This window comes from Buceros rhinoceros, unplaced genomic scaffold, assembly GCF_000710305.1.
Source record: "Buceros rhinoceros silvestris isolate BGI_N320 unplaced genomic scaffold, ASM71030v1 scaffold1112, whole genome shotgun sequence".
Classification (NCBI taxonomy): Eukaryota; Metazoa; Chordata; class Aves; order Bucerotiformes; family Bucerotidae; genus Buceros; species Buceros rhinoceros.
The window spans coordinates 174118-196841 of NW_010399327.1; the positions used below are offsets into that span (position 1 = coordinate 174118).

General features: G+C 42.7%; 1 protein-coding gene across 1 annotated transcript in view; it reads right to left on the reverse strand.

Annotated features, from left to right (window-relative positions):
* The window catches only part of LOC104489267 (mineralocorticoid receptor-like), a 91427-nt gene that overhangs the window by 21660 nt on the left and 47043 nt on the right, over nucleotides 1-22724 (reverse strand). Inside the window, exons 3-4 of the mRNA XM_010131408.1 lie at nucleotides 14531-14869; nucleotides 13975-14119 (exon numbers count right to left, since the gene is read on the reverse strand). Coding sequence (XP_010129710.1) covers nucleotides 13975-14119; nucleotides 14531-14869 — 484 coding nt within the window. The remainder of the gene's footprint in view (nucleotides 1-13974; nucleotides 14120-14530; nucleotides 14870-22724) is intronic.

Here is a 22724-nt window from a genome sequence, read left to right on the forward strand (position 1 = left end):
CAGCCTGTTCCCCCCCGGCTACCGCTCTGCCCGATTTCCATCTGCTCCTGCAAAGCCTCTTCAGCCACAGGTACCTTGTGTTAAGCGGTCATTGCGTTGTCCACCGCATCCCCACTGGAATCAGCCTGCAGCTGCTTTTCCCTCCGTTCCTGCAGCAGGAAGATGAGGTGGGTCCCTCTGCCCACGAAGCCCTCCAAGGCACCTCGGCCACCTCGGTGGGAAGAGGGCTTCTGCTTCTGCTGTAGGGTTTCTCTCAATGAACTGCAGAAATGTGTTCCTAGTTGAGAGACTCCCTGGTACTTCCCCTGAGTTCATCTTCTCTTTTTTCTCGCTTCATCTGGGATCTGTCCCAAACCACACACAATCTCTATGTCCTCCCCTCTCTCATCTCTGCCACTCTTATGCCCAAACTGACTCCAGATCTCCTATCTTCCTCTCACAGGCAGGCTGCGTGGAGATCAGTTCTGCAATACCGACCCAACACCTCAGTCTGTTTCATCCTCCACATCTACCCACAGAGAGCTGAACAGGTGGATGAGAAAGCGGCAAACCAGCTCAGCTCCTCCTGTCCCCCTGCTCCATGGAAGTCGCTGTTCTTTTACACAGGGGCAACTGAGGAGGCAAACAGCTTGAGGGCCCGGCTGAAACGGGTCTGATGTGCCAAATCACCAAGGGGTGAGCCACCCAACGACAACAGAGATGCAGGATTTAAGCAGTCGTACCACGAGAGGGGGGGTGGTTTAAGTAAACTGTTTAAGACAAGGCATCCTAAATGCCAAACCACTCGTATCTCTCATTAGTACCCTTGTGTGACCTCCACAGAAACCAGCCATATCAAAAATTGTGAAACTACAGACATGTAGTGCAGAAACAACTTGTTACAAATAAGTAACTTATAAGTTATGAAATCACCATAAGGTTTCCTATCATAGATCTCCTTGTTGAAGATGGAAACTGCAACTCAATTGACCATAACCGAAAAGAGGAACCCACGTTATCAGGGAATATTCACTTACAGGCGAAACTCGGCCCCAAACAAAACCTGATACCATGCTTTATTTACTTTCTCATGGATACTATTCAAAGCTGCATCACAAGGCATCTTCCTAAATTAGACAGGGAAGTGAAGAAAGGGAAAGCTGCAGTGGCTGTTTTGAAGTTTCATCGCTGCTCAAGGGACTTGCTGATGATCCTGAGAAAACCTGGGCAAAGGCATCCCCTTTCGCAGCACCTCAGAGGAACAAACGTGCAGCTGACTTAGTCCCTTGGTCTCTGCAGCTCAGAACAGACTTAGGAAAGACCAAGCAACACGTATAGCAAAAATCTGATGTCAAAGATATTCTTTGTGTTTCCTGATTTTACTTTTTTTCCCCTGTAAAAACTGTTTCCGACTTTATAATCGAGAGCCTTTCCTTTGCTAGACAAAACCTGCATCCATTTGAAGCCTGTCCATCATTTAAAATTCCGGGGAAATTCAGAAAGCACATTACTCTGTAACCAAACCAACACAAACAAACAAACAAATAAATGCAGCCCAACAGGAAAACCTGCCAAGGGTCTGAAGGTCATAACCGATTTGGAAACAGAAAGCATGGTATGCTCTCCACCATGCGAGAAGGGGTCAGTTTGAACTTGGCAGAGAGATGAGTGAACATCACCAGATCCTTTTAGGGCAAGGCAGGCAAAGCTGTGGATAAAGGGGAGGAAAAGACCAGGGACGTGGGATCACAGAGTCCCGTGTTCGGCTGCTCAAACCATAAAAGACCTTGGCCTGAATTACTTTCGCTGCCTTAGGAGGGGGTTCACCTGTCTGGAAGAAGTTTTGAGCTTCTTGGGCAAACTAAAAAAATCATCCCTATTACTGTAACAACAATTTACTCTTTCTTGGGGAGTATTCTACTTCAACAGCTCCATCATGAAGGACAGAACGACACTATCCCAGCACAAAACTGAAGCTCTTTTTCCATCCAAAGGGGCAATCACTGCACTGCTTTGTGTGTGGCAGCATGGAAACACTGCACATCGCTCTGCTCAATGGAGTGCACCCGGACACCTGTTTCTCATCTTGAAGCATTGTAAATGCAACCAAAGTCAGCAGTACTGGAGCAGCATCATTAAGTTATTGCACTGATCAAAATCCAAGCCAAAATACATGCAGATTCCAAGCAAAATTCAATTATGACTTTTCATTCAGCACTCATTTCTTATTCAGCACTTTCCAATCTCTGCTCGCTCTGCAAGCCACAGCAGAAAGAGACAAAAACATACTCCCTTCAACTCACTGCCTTCAAGTCGTAAAGCTCTGGAGCCATCTCCTTCCAGGAAGGAAAAAATAGCTGCTACCTTGCATCAGTGGCAAATGCAGGTACTCAGTCCTGTTGAAATGGCAGTTTTGTCATCAGATTCTACTGGAGAGAAATTTTGACCATTTTTCTTTTGACTTGTCAGCAAGCCGGAAGAAATAAATTCCCCATCTCTGGCACCACCAGCGACCTCTTCCTCCTCCTGGTAAGGCAGCAGATGCTCTCCCTAAGTATTAAGGGATAGAGAATTCAGCTGCTATTACCCAGCAGCTGGTTAAACTGACATGGATAAACACAGGTTGGGAATTAGGTGGTTTATCCAGCAAAGTGCTAGCTAGAGGCAGCATTAAGGTGACAGCCTCAGACGACCACCCTGCTGCCCACATAAGCAACGCTGGATCTCAGCCAGGTTACCACATCACAGCCCCTGGCTGTCTGCTTCCTTGTGCTGCTGGAAAACAGTCCTCTTACCAGGACCGGGAAAAAAAAACCAAAAACAAACCCAAACTAAGCCAGAACAAAACCAAAGTGCCACTGGCTCAGCCCCCAGTGACAGTCCGGGTTTTCTGCGTACTCCTACGTTCCCAGGCCACTTTGGCTGATACTGCTGATCTGCCCGATGCAGCTATTGCTCACGTACATGCTCCTTCACACAAAGGCAGGCAGGTGCCAGCAGTCATGGCTTAAAGCAAAGCTGCAAGACCTGTCACCAAACATCACCTCAGCTCCTCATGCTGCCCCCAAATCCCTCTGCCCTGTCCTACCTGACTTTAGACACTACTGACATCCAGCATTTCTTCTCCCTACCTAGAAGATGGGGAGAAAAAAACCCCCGTGCCCTATTAATCTGACATAGCAGCAAGGCCTTGGCACTACCTTCTACTTTGCAAATAAGGAGGTTTTATGGCAAGATCCTCCCGCAGCAGCAAGGATTTGGCTCAAGGGTCCTGGAGATGCCTCCTGCTGTTGTATTCTTGCAGGAATCTGACGTGCAACAAAAGAAAGCTGTTCCCTGCAAGGAAGTTCAGTACGCAAAGACGGATTTCCTGCTCTAAAAGTTGCAGAAAGAGAAGTACTTCAGTAACGATGTCCCCGCACCAACTCTGCCACAGGAATGTGTAAATCCACTGCCACCAAAGGAAGATCTGTAACCCCAGCAGCTTCTTTCTGGGTGGCTCGGATGCTGAGACTAAGCTGTGTGTAGCTGGGAGTACTGGCACTACAGCGATGACCTTGGCAGAAGCAGCTCCCAAACCCAGGACAAAACACGGATCAGACTGAGGAGCACCAGTGCTGAACATTAATAATCAGACATGGCAGGTTGTTTCACATTAAAACACATCGACAGGTATTTTGTGGGCTTTAGCCACCCAGGGATACAAACTTGGCAATTTTCACACTGAACTTAAAGGAGTCAGTTCTGAAAATTATTTTTCTCCCAAGGAAGTCCTCCCACTGATCGTAGAGAACACAATTCCTGGTAACTGATACTAAGAAATTAAGAGCCTCTTTCAAGTTTCAGTTAAGTGTCCTCCTGTTATATGCCCACCAACAAAGGAACTGGCAACAGCTCACGGATAACGACTGCCAAAGCAGAGTTTCAGCTTCCAATCAGTAACAGAGAACTTGTGGTAAAATCCAACTTAATAATCACCCAGTTACGTAACCCTAAAATCTCAAGCACATCAATAGCAAAAAACTCCAAGTACCTGCTGGCATTAACGGTTAATTATGCAGTTAGCAGAATGCTGATACCAAATACTCTCTTTTGGTTTGCATCTGCAGTCCAGAAGAGACAAATACCACTTTAAATTAGAAAGTACATAATTATGCCTTTACCAAAATGCTTTTTCCATACCACATTTGATAATCAGTGATGATAATGCACACATGACAAGAAATATTCTTTCAAAGTTCATCAGAGAAAGGTATCACCAGCCAGAAAAGGTGTCCGTTAGGGATTGTTTCATACACCCATTATGCCAGGGCTCACTGTCACTTGCAGTGGTTCATCAGCAAAATCACTGCTATATTTCTCATGCAGCAGCAATTCTCCTCTTGTGCCAGCGATGCCTCAGAAATCAAGACTTCGCTCATGCTGTCACGCAAAGCCTGGCATTTTCTGGAAGTCAGCCGAGGCCTGCCTTCCTCTTGTACCAGTTTATAGAAACTACTTCTTCATTTTTCTTTCAATCTGGAAGATTAATTCTTAACTCTATCGGGGAAGTAGCGAAAGGAAGCACCATGCATGTGAAAGGCATTTGGAGATGCCACCAAAAAGCTCACTGATGTGCAGAAAGATTAAAGCAGCACATGTTCAGACGACCTCAAGAGAAATGAAAAGACACCTCCCAAAGGGCTTGTGCATGTCCCAAAGTCATGCCGAGAGCATAGTGATGCCAAGTTCAATGTAAAATCATTGGGCAAGTCTTCATGATAGTCATAAAAACTAACAGTCAAACTCTTTCAGGCACATCATAAGCTGGAAAGCTGCCAGAACATCCACTGGGCCAACAGATGATCAAGATAAAAAAGAAATGTTTCAGAAAGATCAGGCCATAGCAGAGAAGTTAGAATCTCTGCATCAGTGCTCTCTGTAAAGGCATCCAAGAAGGCTCTGCACCAATCTCCCTTTTCAGTAAGAAAATGCAAGTAGTTTCAGTCTAAAGTGTGAGGAGAAAAGGGTTTAGAAAGAAGAAAAAAAATACCGTAAAATGAATAGTAATAAATCACCAAGACCAGATGGCACCCATCCACGAGCTGTAAAGTAACTTAAATCTGGAACTGCTGAACTACTAACTGTGCTCTGCAGCTCATTACTTAAATTGCCCTTATAAAAGGCGTGGAAGGTGACATACGTGACTGATTTCTTAAAACGGGTCTGAGAGTGGGGAGGGAGCACTCGAGAGACCAGAGGCTAGGAAGTCTCGTTTCTGTATCTAGCAAAATGATTGAAAGAGGAGCATTAATAGATTAATAAATATGCGGTAATGGAGGAAAGCGCAGCTTTGGCAAAGAGAGGTCATGTCTCACGAATCCGTAAGAGTGCTCTGACGACAGCACAAGGATGTTCTGGTCGATACAGGCAATGTCTGTACGACGGGAATGCTTCGCACATGCCAGGTCTAGCTGCATCCCACAGCCATATGGGGTGAGACCTAAGCGAACACCAACCCTCTCCTCCTCTCCTCTGCCCTGGTTTCCACACAAAGGAAACTGGGGCATGCAGCTTGGGTATGGGCTGCAATACCGTCTGTCGATGTGCCAGCATGGGTAATTACTGGGCTACGACGTCCTGCACACCGTGCTCTGCATCAGAAGGAATGTGGGGACGCAATCATGGCAAAGCTGGATTTCAAAGCTATTAAAAGGATCTCCTGAAAGCTCTTAAAGAGAGCGTAGGGATAAGGAGGAAGGTTCGTCATGGATTATTAGCAGCTTAAAAATAGGAGACCAAGAGTAATAATAAATGGACATCTCTCACAAGTAATGGAGGTTATCAGGGAAGTCTCACAGAGCTCTGCTCTGGGACCTGGGCTGAAACCTGTACTCATACATCATCTGGGAAAGAAAAAGAAAGACCTATGCAAGGGACAGAGCTTGCTGACTTCAGACCATGAAATCAAGAGCTGCCTGTGAAAAACTGCTGAAAAATCTTGCAAAATGATGTGGCTGGCTGACAAAATGGAAGGTGAAAAATCACTAATTGCAAGACAACGCTGACAGTATAATCATCTTCCAGCATACATACAAAACAGCTGGCTCTAAATCAACAAACATCACACAATAAAGAGATCTAAGTGTAACTTAGAAAAGGTTTTGGGGGCTTCTGTCTTTTGAAAATCCTTGCTTAGTGTTTAGTAACTGTCAGAAAAGAAAAAGCAAAGGGTGAGAGAAGAATTGAGAGCAAGACAGAAATCATAATTTTGCTACTGCATAAATCCACTGTACTCTGAACACAGTGTGTCAGCCTGGTCTCCTCCCAAAATTCATACAATGGGCTAGCAAAAGCACCGAGGGAGGAGATGACGACGGCCAGCGGTAGCAAACTGATGTACAAGGTGAGATTAAATTGACTAGCTGACTCTTCAGCTCACAGAAGAAATGATGGGACTTGAAAGAGATCTGTAAGTGATAAATGGCATACACAGGATGAAAAGGAGTATATTCCCTATTAATACAAACACGGGAATGAAGTGGCACTCCATTAAATTATCAGCTACCTGCTTCAGAAACAGCTCCAACAAACAAATATGCATAATTAAATTGCAGCAGCGACTGCCACAGAACATTGCAGATGTCAAGACTACAAATGTATTCAAAAAGGTATTAGGCAAATTTACAGAGGAAAGACACAGAGGAGTTATTAAGCACAACTGTCCAACTGCAATCTCCCACTCAGCAAGTATCTAAATCACTGTCTGCTCGAACGGGCAAAGGAATCACCGCTTTGCCCTTGTCCTGATCTTCTGCTTTCGTTGCAGCTGGCCAGTTTAAAAGACAAGAAGCTGTGCTAGATGGACAGGTTTTTGTTTTCTTCTGACAGTTCTCACATTCTTATGGATCTCCTTAAAACTACGTTATCTTTTGTGTTCCTTTTGGTTTCAGTTTTAATTAAAACACCCTAGAAATTTAAGAAGTGTTAGAGATAAAGGCAGAGCCTTTAGAAATTTATTGCTTTGCCCAAACAAAGAAAAAGCAAAATAAGACTTGGGAAATCTAGCTGAAGCATATTACATCCATTATGTACAGGTATAACAGTAGCTCTTTAAGATTTCCTTCTGCGTCTGCACTATTTTGGGGTGGGTATGTAACAAAATCTTTTCATATAGCTCTCTGGATGAGAACTGAGCTGCCCCTCACGAAAAAGTACATAAAAAAAATTACAAATAAAGATACCCACTTCTCACAGCACTGCCAGTTTAGATTGCATGAACGCAGTACTCCTCTTCAAAATAACATGTGCAAGCAAAAATCAAGCAGGGAGGAGTACCAAGGAGTGCTTGCTGACCTTTTAACAAAATCAGTGATCACACACACAATTTATTAGCAAAGGATGAACACTGACCACTTATCAACAATCGCTGCCGCAACACTAATTAAAAATGAAGGATTTGGAGATGGCCAGATGCAAAGAGATTACAAAAATGTGCCTAAATTTAGACATTATAGGATTAACAGATTGCAAAAGAAACCCAAAGGGTTAACGGCCATCATCCTGCAAAATTTAAACGGGCGAAAAAGTAATCTCTTGAACAATAAGTTACTCACTGGCTTTATCACCACTCACCAATATCTCAGTAATCATCTCTTCCCCCTCCCCCTCTCCCCCAGGTATATAAGGTTAAAAAAAAAAATCTGCTACTCTTAAATATGCAGCTTATTTTATTACGTTTATCTTCCTGCTGTTACCATAGAAATCAGAATACCAGGAAGACTTACAGGCTTCAGCACGGAAAGGGCACAGCCAGGCAGCTGCATCCTTGCACTGCCTTACGCAACACCAAATCCTCACGGCCCCAGCTACCCACAAGTATATTATGAGAGCGTATTAGGAACGTAAAAGACAATGAACGTGCTATTTACTAATGAAACACATGTAATCGATAACTGCAGATTTAAAACAAAATCTGAGCTATTCAGCCGAGCCACATCTTAATTCAATTTTATGACTTTGCTCAATGTTACAAAATCCTCTGCCCATTCACATCCCATGACGACACTAGCACAGAAACTTCATGGAAATCCCCATGTATCGAAGCTGTTTTTTCACTTCTCTCTAAATTTGCTCTATATCAACGTTCTTACTTGAAATATGTATTCTCTGTTTTTCCACTGTTGCTAATATCAACCCCTCTCTGCTTTTAAATTTTTAAACTTCACAGTTGGAACAACTACCGAAGGCATATCATGAAAGAGCCTTTCAATACTACATTTTTATTTTCCTGGAAGTTGAATCTTGCACTTTAAAGGAAGGATTTATATTAGTTTGTAGTAACCTTTGTTAGTTTGTTAAACTGCAATACATACACAGTATTACTGGGTTATTTAAAAACATCTGGAGTAGATGATTGAATTTGTAATGAAGAAGCCATCCATAACACACTACAAACTAGAAAGGTGGCCAGTAGCATCACAACTGCCCGAAATGGCAGTCATGAAAGGACAGCCACTTCTTAGTTCAAAAGCCGTAGACTGAATCTTCGCCAGAGCCAAAAGCACCAACATGTCCATCGGTATATTCTGCCCTTAACGTTTTGCATCTAACATTCAAACTGCAGCCTCTGCTGAAACATTTTTATTCCAAGTGGTGAGCTGCACATGATGTAATACAACAATTTGAGAAATGGGAAAAGACATCGCTGATCCCAGCAATGTGAAAACTGGGCCCAGTTTTTAGGCTCGGTTTTTCAAGCTCACTTTAATAATTTTTGTGCAATGCCTAGTGCTGTTTTTATCAGGCAAACCCTCAAGTCCTTGACTAGGGTAAAAATCTCTGTAAGAATCTGATGACACTTTGAAGTACAATGACCAGGAAATTCAGAACCTGCACACTTAGGCACCTGTGATTTATTCTTCATGCAGCAGATGACAATGCAAGAAAAATCAAAGGAGCAAGAAAACACATGGCACACCAGTCACTTGGAGCATTTGCAAAATACCTTTGAAATATTGATGCTGAGCTTTAATGTACTAAAATGTCTCAACACGGTGTGTCAGCATTACCGAACTCTTTCAGTATTCCACATCATTCCTATTTTACAGCTAAGGCAGGAATGGTAAATAAGGTAATTTGGGTAAATGTCAGAAAATAGTAAACCATTTTGGAACTGGAGTCTCTTCGAAAGTCCCCAGTGATTCAGAAATCTACAGAGAGGCTGTGTAAAACCCAATCTCAAAAGAAAAACAGAGACCTGCGAGGGAACTCCAGTGCTGGGCTGGCACTCTGGTTTCTTTACGCCAGCAGAAACTAACGCATGCCAAAGCGGACGCGCGGCTGGGTTTTTATTACTCATCATCAATGCCATCAGCTGGGTTTTTACCCTATGGAGAGATGCAAAGTCACGATCCCACCTCCTCACGGAACGGGATGAATAAGCAGGGCAGCATGTCATGAGGGATACAGTTTCCGGCCTCCAGCTGGGAGTGCAATGCGCTGGGAGAGCAATGCGCTGGGAGAGCAATGCGCTGGGAGAGCAATGCGCTGGGAGAGCAATGCGCTGGGAGAGCAAGCTGTAGCCTGAAGGCAGCCCATGTCCCACCGCTCGCACTGGTTTCCTGCGTCGGGGGAGTAAGGATCCCTGCTGCGCCATGTCTTGGCTCCTGCTGGGTTTCTGTTGGCAGTGCTGCACTCGTAAACGCTTTTTATCCCTTTCTGAGTCTCTGAAAGGTTGCCAGCCGATGCCTTGACTTAATGTATGGGTGGAAGCAGATACCTGGGAAGGTGCCACCACTGGCAGGCAGGACAGCAACTGCCTGAGCCCATCGCAGAAACAAAAGCAAGGAGGAGTCTCCCTTGCCTTCCTCTGGGATTTAGGCATCTCACTTCTGCACTGCAAACACATCAATTCCTACTATCGAAAGATTCACATCAGACCAGCAAACTTCTTCTAGGACTTGTCACACTGACTTTTTTCAAAAACTTGGGAACTTTTCCTTCAAAAGGACACAGAGAAAGAGCAATTTTAGCTATTAGTTCAGCGATTAATTAATCCAGTAAGGGAGAGACCAAGGAAATCTGAAACTTAACTTCCCTACCTTTCAGGACCACATCTTAAAAAATTTATTTTAGGCTGTTCCCTGTGGCAAACAGTTCATTTTGCATAGCTTCAGACCGATCCCTCAAAATAAGCAAGCGTTAAAAAACACTGTATTTTGCTACACCCCTTGCTTTGTTCTTGCAGCTGTTCCAAGCAGCACCACTCAGTTTCCTGCTTTCAATTGTGTATAATTTTACCAATTTAATGCTCTGGACTTAACTTGTCCATGCATATGCCTGCCCCAGGTTGAATTAGATCAGAATATATCAGCTAAAGTCTTTGGTTAAGTCTTAAGGAGAAATTTTCTCCCTTTCTTAAGTTAAATAAACAACAGCCCTTTTTTATTGTGGGATTTCTGTTACTTTGCAATAGGAACCTGAAATGTCTCAGAGCTTAGGTATCGAATCAGGGATAGCCTTTTTCTATGTCTTAAGAAAATCTTCCCCATTACTAACTCTGTTCTCCCAAATCCCTACATCCATTCAAGGTAAGGCTCCCTCACCAGCAACAAATGAAGCAAAAATCCAACAGTCTCTCACCACATAATCCTCTCTCATCCCTACAACTCGTACAGCCTGATCAATACAAAAAGGAAGGGGTCACACAGGAAAAATATTTTGGGATAACGTAACTTAGAGGTTTGGTTACGGATAGATTCTCCCAAGCCCATACCCAAAGGTTTCAAACTATGATTTCACCAAACACCTTAATTTTGGAATTTTGCAGCTGCTTGGGATTTGAGCTTGCAGCCTTAAGAACAATATTGCAACATTTTTGGAGTGTTATTGCATATGCAAGTCACCCTCTAAGAGTGTTCACCTTAACAGTGTTCACCATTCAACAGGAATGCGTTGTCACATGCGTCGTCTTTTAAAGGTTTACTGTGGATTAAAGCTAAATTTTTATATATATATAATACTAGTTTTGATTACAGCTACTATGCCACAAAAGAAATGGATTAAAACACCTCACACAGTGTAACTGACACACAGCATAAAACACCCTTGTCTACTTTGTGCCTCTTTTCATTCATTTCTGTAACAAGCTGAGTTGCCATTTTCTCATCCCTCAGTTCAAATCTTCACGTTTTCTTAAGCCAAATTAAAGCAACGGAATAAATGCATGATCCATAGAGACAAACGGTACAGTTAATTAGATATGTAACACGACTAAACGAAGGCCGACATATAGTTCCAGTCTTCCACAGGTGTAACTGGAGATCAAACCACGCACTAGGAGGCAGGCATTTTGCACTGTATTTGTACAATCAAAGGTATGTTTACCAGCCTTGTCTGCGGGCCTTCAGAGTAAGAAAGAAAACAAGATCATCTATCATGGCCTTCCAGAAACATTACGACTTCCTTTCATTCACAGTAGTTAAGAGTAAACGGAAAATTCATCTAATGTAAAACAAAGCAACATAATTCTGCTAATGCCAACCTCTACTTTCACTCTTTTTTAACCGTTCATTGAAGAAAATGCTGAACCCTCTGGGGCACCGAGTGCATGCTACTGGCCAGGGACCTTCCCAATTACTTCTTGCACAGAGACGGGAAATGACCTCTCCAGACACAATATGAAGAAACACCGAGAAAATCTTGGCCAGGTGATAACAGCAACATAACTCTCTCAAGCCAGCAGATGGAAAAGTAATTTTAAAGCATCTTCCCCTCATTCTGCATCAACTAAAATGCCAGGGGCACTAAAAGACTCAAAAAGTTGCACCAAGTGAACTTTAGGTAGGTCTGATAAACCTTGTGGCACAGAAATGAAGGCCTATGTTTGCAACTACACACCACACTTCCAAGTTCATAGTACTCAAAAAGTAAAGGTAAGACCAGCTTGGCCTTAAGTAAAAAAGTAAAGGTAATACTTAAGTAAGACCATTCGTAATAGCTGAAGGCTGCAATTAAACCCCCACTGCACCCAGCACGGTCGTCTCCTGGCTGCGCAAGCCCAGCTCCCTTGTTGTGCCAGCCAGCCCCTGACCATCCTGCCCGACCTCCACGGGGCTCTCTGCAGTTTCTCAACAACATCCCTGTGCCACGGAGTCCAAAACTCAGACTCCAACTGTAGTCTCACAACTACCACCCTGAGTGGCAACGCTAAAAACACTTGTCCCCCACGATTCCCACCAAGTATGAAACACAAGCGAAGAGAGAAAGACCCTCTCATTCCACCTACGTGTCCATTACTGTTCTGGAGTGAGCACTGAACACCCGACCTTTTACCCCCAAGGAAATCTGCTGCTCTGATCAGCTCTCTCAAAAGCCCCTATGCTACACCTCACAGCTCAGCACAGCTCCTGGCAATTTATGTTTCTTCTCTTTAGGAACACTCGCCTTCTGCTACCTTGGGTGACTCTGCAATGAGTACTTTGTTAAATGCGTAGAAGACCAGACCTCTATGTTACGTACGTATCTGGTTTTGGATGTTTTTATTTCACACTTGATGACATTGCACTCCTTTTCCCAACTGGATCCCAACCTCAGTCTCAGTATAATCCTGCAGGCACCTACCTTCAAGGCTTGCAGCAAAAAGCTCATAATCGATCTAGATTTCTGAGAGCTGCTTCTAGCTGCAGTATCAAAAATGCTAGCGATGCACATACACTTTTGTTTGCAAGTGGGATTGATTTCCCTGTCCAATAAATTTTGACCCCCCCAACTGACTTTCTCCAGATGAGGGAAAGCTGCTTCTCTGTTTGAACTTTTAGTCTACATTTCCCCAGGATAACAAAACTGTTCAAAGTTTCCATTTTCACTAATCTTTAGCTACAGATACTCTTTCTATGATGATTCTCTAATGTCTAAGTCACAGAGGAGCTGCTTTCAACACAGAAAATGGCTGACACTACATTTTCAGCATCATACAGTGAATCACCAGTTCCACCTCTTAAAAAACCGATAAACCCAACAAAACCCAAACCAAACTATCCCACTTCGATATTGCCCACTGCTCTGGGACCAGTCTCATGCACGTTCATTATTTACAAGTTCCTAAATCAGACTATCAAGATAGACAGTGACGAAGAATCTTCTCTAACAAAAACGTTTCAGAATGCTTCAGGAGATGGAACAGTAAGGTCGTAAGGTTTGTGTTGTTTGTTTGGGTTTTTTTCCATTCTCTTCCCATTTCTTTTTGTCCATCTTCAAGAACACCCATATCCTATTGATTATGTCTCATTTTTACCTCTAGAAAAAAACCCAAACCTACTGGGAGAAGCATATAATGTGGCCCCAATTTGACTGCCTGGGTTTTCGCTTAAATTTTGACTTTGCCATCTTGGAATAAACACTAGGCGAATGGAACACAAATTAAAACACATTCAGGAAAAGCAAAGCACTAAAACACAAACTTAAAATATGAAGGAACACATACTCAGAAGGAATGGTTCCTTGGTCGATCCTTCTTTTTGTCTGAATGCATCATAAAAGAAGTTATGTTTCATTTACTGAAAAAACATTTTGGCTTCTTTCATAGTTGCAAAGAAGGGTAATTAAGACTGTCAAGAAAACTCATTGAACAGCTGTATATTGTTAACAAAAGCACCATTATATGACTGCTCTGAAAAAACCTGGCAATTTCAACGTTCACATTTCCTAGAAGTCAAATACTTTTCCAAGCTCCAGTAGATACCAAAAAACTTTTTTCTTTTCCTTAAAATTCTTGGTCATGTATCAGTCATAATTCAAGCCAGCAGGAAGGTCCTAGTTTGAGAACACACCCACATACGGCAGTATCAAAGTTTCGCCAATTGAAAACAGAGTCACTGAAAATAAAACAAAACCCAGCTACATTTAAGCCTGAATTAGCTGAAATTTCCTTAGACTGCGGGTATGCCTGAAGACCAAATAAAGACAGAGTAATCCTTCCATCTGCGCTGAAAAGGACTATTAAGGAATACTTACTCATCGAAGATCAGGTCTGGAGCAAAATAGAGGAACTGGCTGTTTGTATGCTTGTACGATCTCCAACTCAAGGCAAACGATGACAGACACATCCATGAATACTGAATTAAAGTAATTTGGTCCTCGAGGGGCAAGTTTCTAAATCCTAAAGATCAAATCAGAAAATACCCATGAACTACACTGCGCTCTACAAGGGTTGGCCAAACCAGCACTGAATACATTGCTAGTTATTTTTCTAGTATTATAGAACAAGATCAACCCTCCCACAAAGTACACTTCTGAAAAAACTGCAATTTTTCAGTCCTGTGACAAAATAAGTTTTCTTCCCAAGAGACTACTATTCAAAATGAAAACTTTTTCAATATTGATCACAGACACAGGAAACAAACATCATGTACATAAAAAACCCCAACAATCTTCTCTCGGGTATTCATCTCATACTCCCTTACGAGGGTTTTCAGAACAACCCAGACGAGAAGGCAGAATTTGTCAGGCAAATATTTCATTAAGCTAAAAGAAAGAGTGAAGAGAAATTTCCAATGCCTCACGGTCCTACCTGGAAGTATCTTTGCCCACTTCACCACCTGTATCATCTGCTTGCCGGCCAGGCGGTTTAAGGTGGAAAGCAGGTACTCTGCTGTGTCTGGCTTTGAACTGTCGTATCCTGCGTACACGATCTCCGGTTCAATGCTTTCCAGGATCTTCACAGGAGAGGGAGTAAGTGCTGGTGAGATAGCAGACATGTGGGGGACAAGTGCTGTGTTTACGGAGGGCTCAGTCACAGGCGCGATGTACGTCGTCCCTTCCTCGGGGCTCTGGGGTGGTGGCTGCTGCCGCTGCTGTGGCTGCTCCTCGTGCATCCCTTTCAATTTCCCCAACTTTTTGGATTTCCGGGCTGTGAAGTTGAGCAGCACAAGAACCAAATCAGTACAGAAAGCCAGTGTAACCCTGGCTTTATAGAAAACGGAAGCAGAAGTATCATTTCAAAGTTCTCCAGTGAAATGGGTGCAGGACCTTAAGAAATACCTCACTGCCTGCAGCATCGTTACACTGGAAAAAGGACCAAAAGACACATACAAGCTCATTTTCATCACGTTACTGGATATTTTTGTAAGTGACAGAATGTCCGGTATCTGTCTCCATACAGACATACATAAAACATCCTAGTTACTGTGGCTGGTGCCGATTAAACATTTCAGAATTTTGTTTTGTAGCTTAAATGAATCACTTAACAGCTACAAGTCTGCAATTCACGTTCCGCATTGCATTTGGTCAAGAGAAATCTCCCTGGCAATGCCTAAAATCAGCAGATCTGGAGCCCTCCTAAGCTTTTTGAGTCCTAGTGCACACCCTGGCTGTGCCTCAACTTGAAATGCAGTCAATCCATTTTGAACAGCCTAAGCTAGTCAAATCCCTTTCCTTTTGCTACTTTGATACTTCCATAACAGCTTCGTCCCCTTCTCTTGAGTAGTTGTGAAATAATGCTAAAAAATATTTACCCAGTTAAAAATCACTGAACCTCGTGCAATGCCTTTCTCACTGCTATCAACATTTCTCTAATGGTTTATGCTTCCTTTTCTTTTTTTTTACCTTTGATGCAACCCTCCCTACTTTACTAAATATTCTTAGCAGTCAGCAATGCTGGTGTGCTTCCACTTTGTGCAGAGACACATTCTCTGTGGGTTGCCTTCCCAACTTTGCTGTGTGAAGCACGGATACACAAGCAGGTAGAAAGCCCTGCTCCTGCTCCAGCAAAATGACTTTATTACATGAGGAAAGAACACGAACTAAAAGCAATAAAAACTCCAAACCAAAAGCCCATCACCCCCCGTTTCACGATAACTAAAATAATCTTTAAAATCAATAAATAATTATCTAAATTTAAATGTTCGCAGCTCTTTCAGAGGAACTTCTCTCTGATACAGTCTTTCTTATCTATCTGTATGCAGCTAAAACCCTTGCCTGGACTTTTATCTTTCTGCCTCTTGATTATTGCATCCCTTTTACCGGCATGAGTAAAAACAAGTCTATCTCACTCCTATTTAGAATACTACTGCAAACACCCCTCTCAGACCATGCCCTGTCCCAAGTCCATCTCCTCGAGTTTTTAACTCTGTCATCAATTCCCTGTCATCAAATATAGCATCTTTTCTGCAGTTTCAGGATCCTTTCTGGCCAAACTTCATCTCACCCCTCCTCTCATCTCCATTACTGAGATGTTCACTTCCACTCCAGCTCAGCACGCCCTGACACTGCTTCCCGAGAAGTTTTCAAAGCCCACTCTACGTGTTTCTTCCTACTCCTCTTACTAGGGTGCAGAAAACTGCCACGAAGATCCACAGAAGTACCTCATTACTTTTCTACAAGCTCCTTTAAGAAAACTCTCCTCAACAGTGGAGCTGCTGTTGCCCTGAAACTGCTGCTGGCAAGGGCAGCCATCAGTGTTTTACCGTTTCCTTGAAACCGGCACTGCCTGCCCAGAGCCAGCAGCTGTGGCTGAGCTCGTAGTGCCTGCGAGGCAGGATACAGACGCCCAGAGTACAGGACAACGCACACCCAAGTGCAACAATAGCCTGTTGTTTTCGACACTTCCTTGCTGGGACGGTACCTTGAACTCTGAGAAGCTGGCTCATCCCAAGATCCAAAAGGGAAGCTTATTTGTTAGAGTAAACACAGAACATCACTACAGAAAACAGCAATGTTACCATTCCGACACAAGAGCTCGAAGGTTCCCAATCAAACAGCCACTCCTTGACTACCACCTTCAAAACCTGAATACGGTTCATTACTACTGCAGCACCTACTGCACTGAGCAGTAAGAGCAAAATCCAAACACCAGTTTGGTGTCGTTTCCATCACAATGAAAGAGGGATCCTCCTGGCTGACAGCAGCATCAACATCACTCAGGCGGTCTACAGAGAACTTCAGAGAGCTTTCTGTAGCTTCTGTCACTTTTCCTTCAGAGAGCTAGACACCATTTCATTAAATTCACCTATAGCATGTATCTCCACTTTCAACAATTTCTTGATTCCTCTACGCCTGCAAACATCCAGACCAAGTGAGGTGGGTTGAATTTTTTTAATAAAAGGATTAGATATGCAAATAAACATGTGCTGGTCCTAGTAAATTTTAGTTTTAACATGCTGCTGTTCAACTACCCACATACACCTAACAAAAACTTCTTAATTACCTGAAGCATTAGCACCGATTACATAGCAAAACACAGGAATTGTTGTCATTTGAGGTGATAAGGAAGAGGGGAGGCCAGTATCTGACAGGAAAGGTTTCACTGCAGCTGACTGAGATAGTACAGACGAGAAGACCCTTATTAAAGTCCCTTCCAATCCTATTTCTTACTTTACTATTACAAAACTCTTTAAAAGCTCATTCAAACAATAAAGCACAACTGAAGGATCTCTCATCCTCCAGTGCATCAAGTTACAGAGATACTGACATTCATTCTTCAAGATGCAATTTCGGTTCCTAGCACCCAAAAAGCAATTGTACAAAGCAACAGCTGATCGGAAATTTTGTTAAACAAGCTTTTTCCTCACTGCAAAATACAACAGAGGGAGTTACAGGCAAAGCAGACAATGCCGATAAATTTAATTCTGAAAAGTAAGTGAAAATGCTGATGATCCCCACTTGGTCCAGTCTCACCTACCCAACGACATCCCAGTGAAATCACTGTGAGCATTAACAATAGTTTGCATTCATCTTAGGTAAAGCCGATGTTATATTTTTCAACAAAATAAATCCCAAAGGCAAAGCAAGGGTGGCTAACTGACTGTGAGTTAACAGAACTACTGGCCACTGAAAAGAGAGTTTAAAATTAAACCTGAAAGAGTGGATAGAGATTAGTGTTTGCAATGTTATCGAGCACTGGTTTTTTCCTGTTATCAAAACAGGACTAAAAATAAAGATCTTTACATATCTTCCATGTCTGCAGAGGCAAAAAAAAAAAGGCATTCTCACCATAACTACACCAGAACAAGAAATGTATTCAATTACCAACTCCATCAAGTATTTAGCAAGACAGATAACTGATTATATATTTATTAGGAGATAGTTTTCTATGTTCTATTCTCTAAGAGTTTTTCATTAAAAGAAAAAAGAAGTAACATTCTTCCATGTATAATACTGGCATAAAAATGTGTTTTAGTTTCATTTTCTTGCATTATAATGCCTTTAAAATGAAGCTGAGAAAAACATTAGTGCTTGACAGTCATGTTTACAGTGAAGAAAACTGTATTTTTCATTTGGCTTCATGCCAGTCCTGTAGCTCAACTGGTTTGGTAACTCCCACAGAAACCAACGACTAAAGATTAAACACAAACTCTGAGCAGCACATACTCTGAGTCGGTCTTTTGAAGCTGTTTCCCACGTTTGCTCTCTAACTGCAATACCAGCTATAAAGCTGCCAAAGCCACCCCTGAACTGGTGGGTGAAAGCCATGCTCATCAGGACCGCCACGAGGAAATGTTCAAGAAGTCACAGACAGGCGATGGGGCAGGCATGGGGCATTTCACAGGTCAAAGCTGAACTCTGAAGCCTATTTGGGGTTAGGACAGGACTATCATCCAAACGGCTGCACAGCCAGGGACTGCATATTATCTCTAATTCCATGACTTCTTGCTCCCCCCGTTCAGCACTAGTGCAGCCAGGATATTGTATTATAGTCCTATATCGTATTATCATCCTATAAATTATCTGAGCGATAGCTGACTAAAACCAAACAATACTGGAAGACGCACTGCAGATATACCCGAGGTTAACGCCTCAAATGTTTGACATGACTTTTGTTGAATGAGTATTTCAGAAGGTGTTATACATTGCAATAAAAATATTGAAAAATAAGGTGAAATATCTGAAAAGTCATATAAAATCGGACTTTAAAAAGGCACGTCCAGCAGACCTCCTCCGTAGCTCTAAAAATACAGTATAAGAGGAATGAATAAGCTACAACTCTGATCACAGCAGTCCATGTTCCTCTGGAATTAATAGGCAAAGTTTTACCTGGATTAATATGAGCAGGCTTGTGTCCAACATGTTCAAAGAAAAGCCTGCAAATTCTGCAAAACCGCATGTTGTTCCATGTGCTTAGAAGACCTCAAGGACAGCAGCCCACGAACACCGGCTTGCTCGTTTATCACCCTCAGTGCCAGTCCCACCCGCCTAGGAAGGCTGAGGTGCCACATCACACCAGCGTAACGCTGTCCTGAGCCCTGCTCAGACTGTAAGGCAAATCATCTTCTCCCCCTCACTACAGCATCAGCCTTCTGACCTAGCAAAAAGATGGGACTGAATCGTTTGAAAGCAGCTATTGGCAGGAGCCTGGGGTGAATTCAGATTTGGACAACTGATATTAACCCTTCGTCTGTAAGACACTGAACAGGCTTCTAGGACATCTGCAACAGCGAATGCTACTCCAGGTCAGATAACGGGACATTAGCTGGACATGATCCCATTGTAAATTGTATCCTGTATACAAATTAACGTGAACATCAGCTACAAATCTATGGCATTCCCAGTTTTTAAAGGTTTTAGAGTTGTTAACAAGACAGGTAAGCTACCATGTGCTCTTTTTAAAAATACCACAGTAAACTTCTACATGCTCTGCAAGTTGAGTCTAGAAGGAGCTAATCTACAGGCTCTTTGCTCCCAGGGAATAGACACAAATGAAGTCGTGGACTCCACACAGCCACAGATCTCATAATTGTTTTTCGTAAGCTCAAAATAAAAAAAAAAAAAAAAATCATCATTGTTTTCATTACTGTTAAAAAAATGGGATCAAAACCCAATGAAGTAACAAAATGCTACTAATTATAGATAAAAGAACCCATAAATATTAAGGATTTAACTCAGCAGTTTACAACAGAGTAAGATCTCGTTTGCAAAATTTTATCAATGTTCAAATTTAGCAAATGAACAACCTAAAACGCTCTGCCAATTCATGCTGGCATCCAGTGTTCTAAAGCAAAATTTGGAATTTAAAAAATTATCCATAGCTCCGTGTAGAGTGAATTACAGGACTTGCAATGATAATCTCCCGGAATCAGAATTTTTTTTTTAAAAAGATGCTATTCAGAGCTTGCCCTGCTGCCTGTCAAAGACAAATTATTATTTGCATAGCTGAAGACATGATAGAGGTGACTAAGAGCTTTCTTTATCACGTATGTAAAGCTCTGACAGAGCCAGGACCAAACTGATCCTGACCCAACAGATCTTTATTCTATCCATGTTGCAGAACATATTTGAACCAGTACGTGATATCAAAAGCACCTTATAAGAACATACGCCACCTCTAGTGTAAAGCAGAGGACACCAGCAGAAGGGAAGTGCAAACTAAAATGGACACAGCACAGAACACAGCAATCGAGGTTTAAAAAAGAGGGGAAGAAGAGAAAGAGGCAATATGAGAAAGGGTAGACAGTATGCTGCAAACCAAACACACTCCAACCACCTCTACCTGTGCCAGCTCCGTACACCATGCCAGCGCACACCTCCATTTCAAAGACTGGAGCTCCTCCATCCACGTCCCAACCTCGCTGCTCAAGCTCTGCACCCGATCTACAACCACCTGCTTCCCAACCTCAGCAGCTGCCAGCTTGCTCCATTCCACACCACACCAAACACTTGCGGGCTTACCCGCACACCACTCCACCGCCGCCTGCCTCTCCTCTCCAAAACCAACCCGCAGCACCTTGCTGCACCAGAGTCACCAAAGGATCAAGCTGCCACTTCTCCCCTCGAGGCAGCCACAACAGCCTCTGGGTAGGTACCGCTCTGAGCCCTCACGATGCATACACGCTGTCGCTTACTTCTACCTTGGTACAGATAAATGCTCTGTGAAAATGCCACTTTTTCCTCCTCTCAATCTTTTCAACATGTTTGCCTGGTGCCTTTGCCTCACTTCCTTCAGTAAGCTGACATCTGTTCTCATTAGCTATTTTACTGCTACCACAAATAGTGTTTCCCTTCCCCCAAATCTGTTGTATCTTGACATATATGAAAATCTTGAGCTATCTTGGTACAGACATTTTTTCACTTAAGTGTCTAGCACAAGTATGAGATTTTGCTGAGAAATTTCTAGATAATAATACAGACATTATATATATACACACATACACATATGCACTCAAGTGCATGGAATAAAGTGAAAAACAGTAATGCAAACAAGATCTTACAGCATCATCTCATTCCACTCTATGAAGTGCATTCAGGCACTTTCTTCAGTGCCCTTTATTCTTCAGGAAACAAAGGAGGGAATAGCCAAGACAGGACTCTGAAGCTTCCAAAAACCAACTACCCACTTTGGGAAGCAAAACACTGCTTTTCAGACAGAGCTGCAGAAGGTCACCTTTAAACCTCGGAACGTGACCCGGAGCATTGTCCCATACATAAGGAGGAGGACCGGGTACAAATCTGGGAGACAACGGACAAGCAGATCAATTTCAACTGGACAGACCAAGGGAAGGAAACAAATGAAAAGCATCTAATGAAGGAGGGGATAAGTTGTGCAGGGACTTAAAAGGAGAGAACAAGACCACTTCATCACGTAACACACACTACCCAAAAGGACTTGGCTATTGCAAAGCTGTGGCCTTTCAAGGTGGCTTCTGAAGTGACATTTGGGATATGCTGAAGAGATCAAATAGTCTGCCTAAACATACAAAGACAACCGCAGCTGGTGAGGAATAAAGGTCCTGCCTTCACTATTATTTTTATTTTAAAATAAATCTTCAAATCTATTTCTGACAGTTGTGACCCAGAGGAGAAATGAAGTGATAGGAAATGGTATCACTTGCCATGAGCCTGAGGAGTCAGTATAGTTTAATTAACAAAGCAATAAAAATTTCCTGACTTCTTCTCCTCCACTAGCAGAAGCAAGCTTTTACTGGAGAAAAAGCTCAAAGTCAATGAGTGCATCCAGTAGAATGCAATGGGAGGCATAACTGAAATAATGACATAGTCTGGCATTGCCAGTATCATTCACAACTGCTTACTAATTAATAAGTAACACTTTAACTTGACAGGATTGGACAGCTTAAAGACAAGGAATAAACACGCATGAAGCCTGATCTATGGGTATGCCACATTTTACTTGCCTTCAGTCAGCCCCTGTAAAGATCCAAGCACACCCATAAATGCAATTCTTGCTCTTCGTTCACATTCAGTAAACCGAAAAGGGAGGTAGAGCACAGATGAGAGAGCGAGCTTCTCACACACATTTTAATCTACATGACTGTACACCGTTGTCATTGCGTTCATTTAAACATATTTTGGTTCTTTATCCTAGTTGGATTTAAACTACTAATAAAACTGACTGTAACTAGGTGAATATTTCCTGCTTATTACTTTGCTTATTCACACGGCAGCATTTTGGTTTGTTTGGAGCAGATTCTAATATACGATGCAGTGCAATGCTGCTCCAGTACAGCACTGTAAAGCACAGGAACCAGACACACGGAGCAGTTCATCCTCTTGCTTTGAGAAGGATCAACCGTACTTTGCCCGACCCAGCATGTTATTAATCTCCAATAAAGGGAATGCCACAATATCCCCCATCTTCCCCCAATATCTAACCACTCCATTCTCCCCCAACATCTCCAATGTCACATCCTTTTTTCTGCAGTAAAGTTGATTTCTCTTTATCATTCCCCCAGCGGCCACAAAGAACAATTTACCATTCCTGTCTCCACTTGTACACCACTGTTTTGTATTGAAAGACTGCTACCACGGCCTTCTTA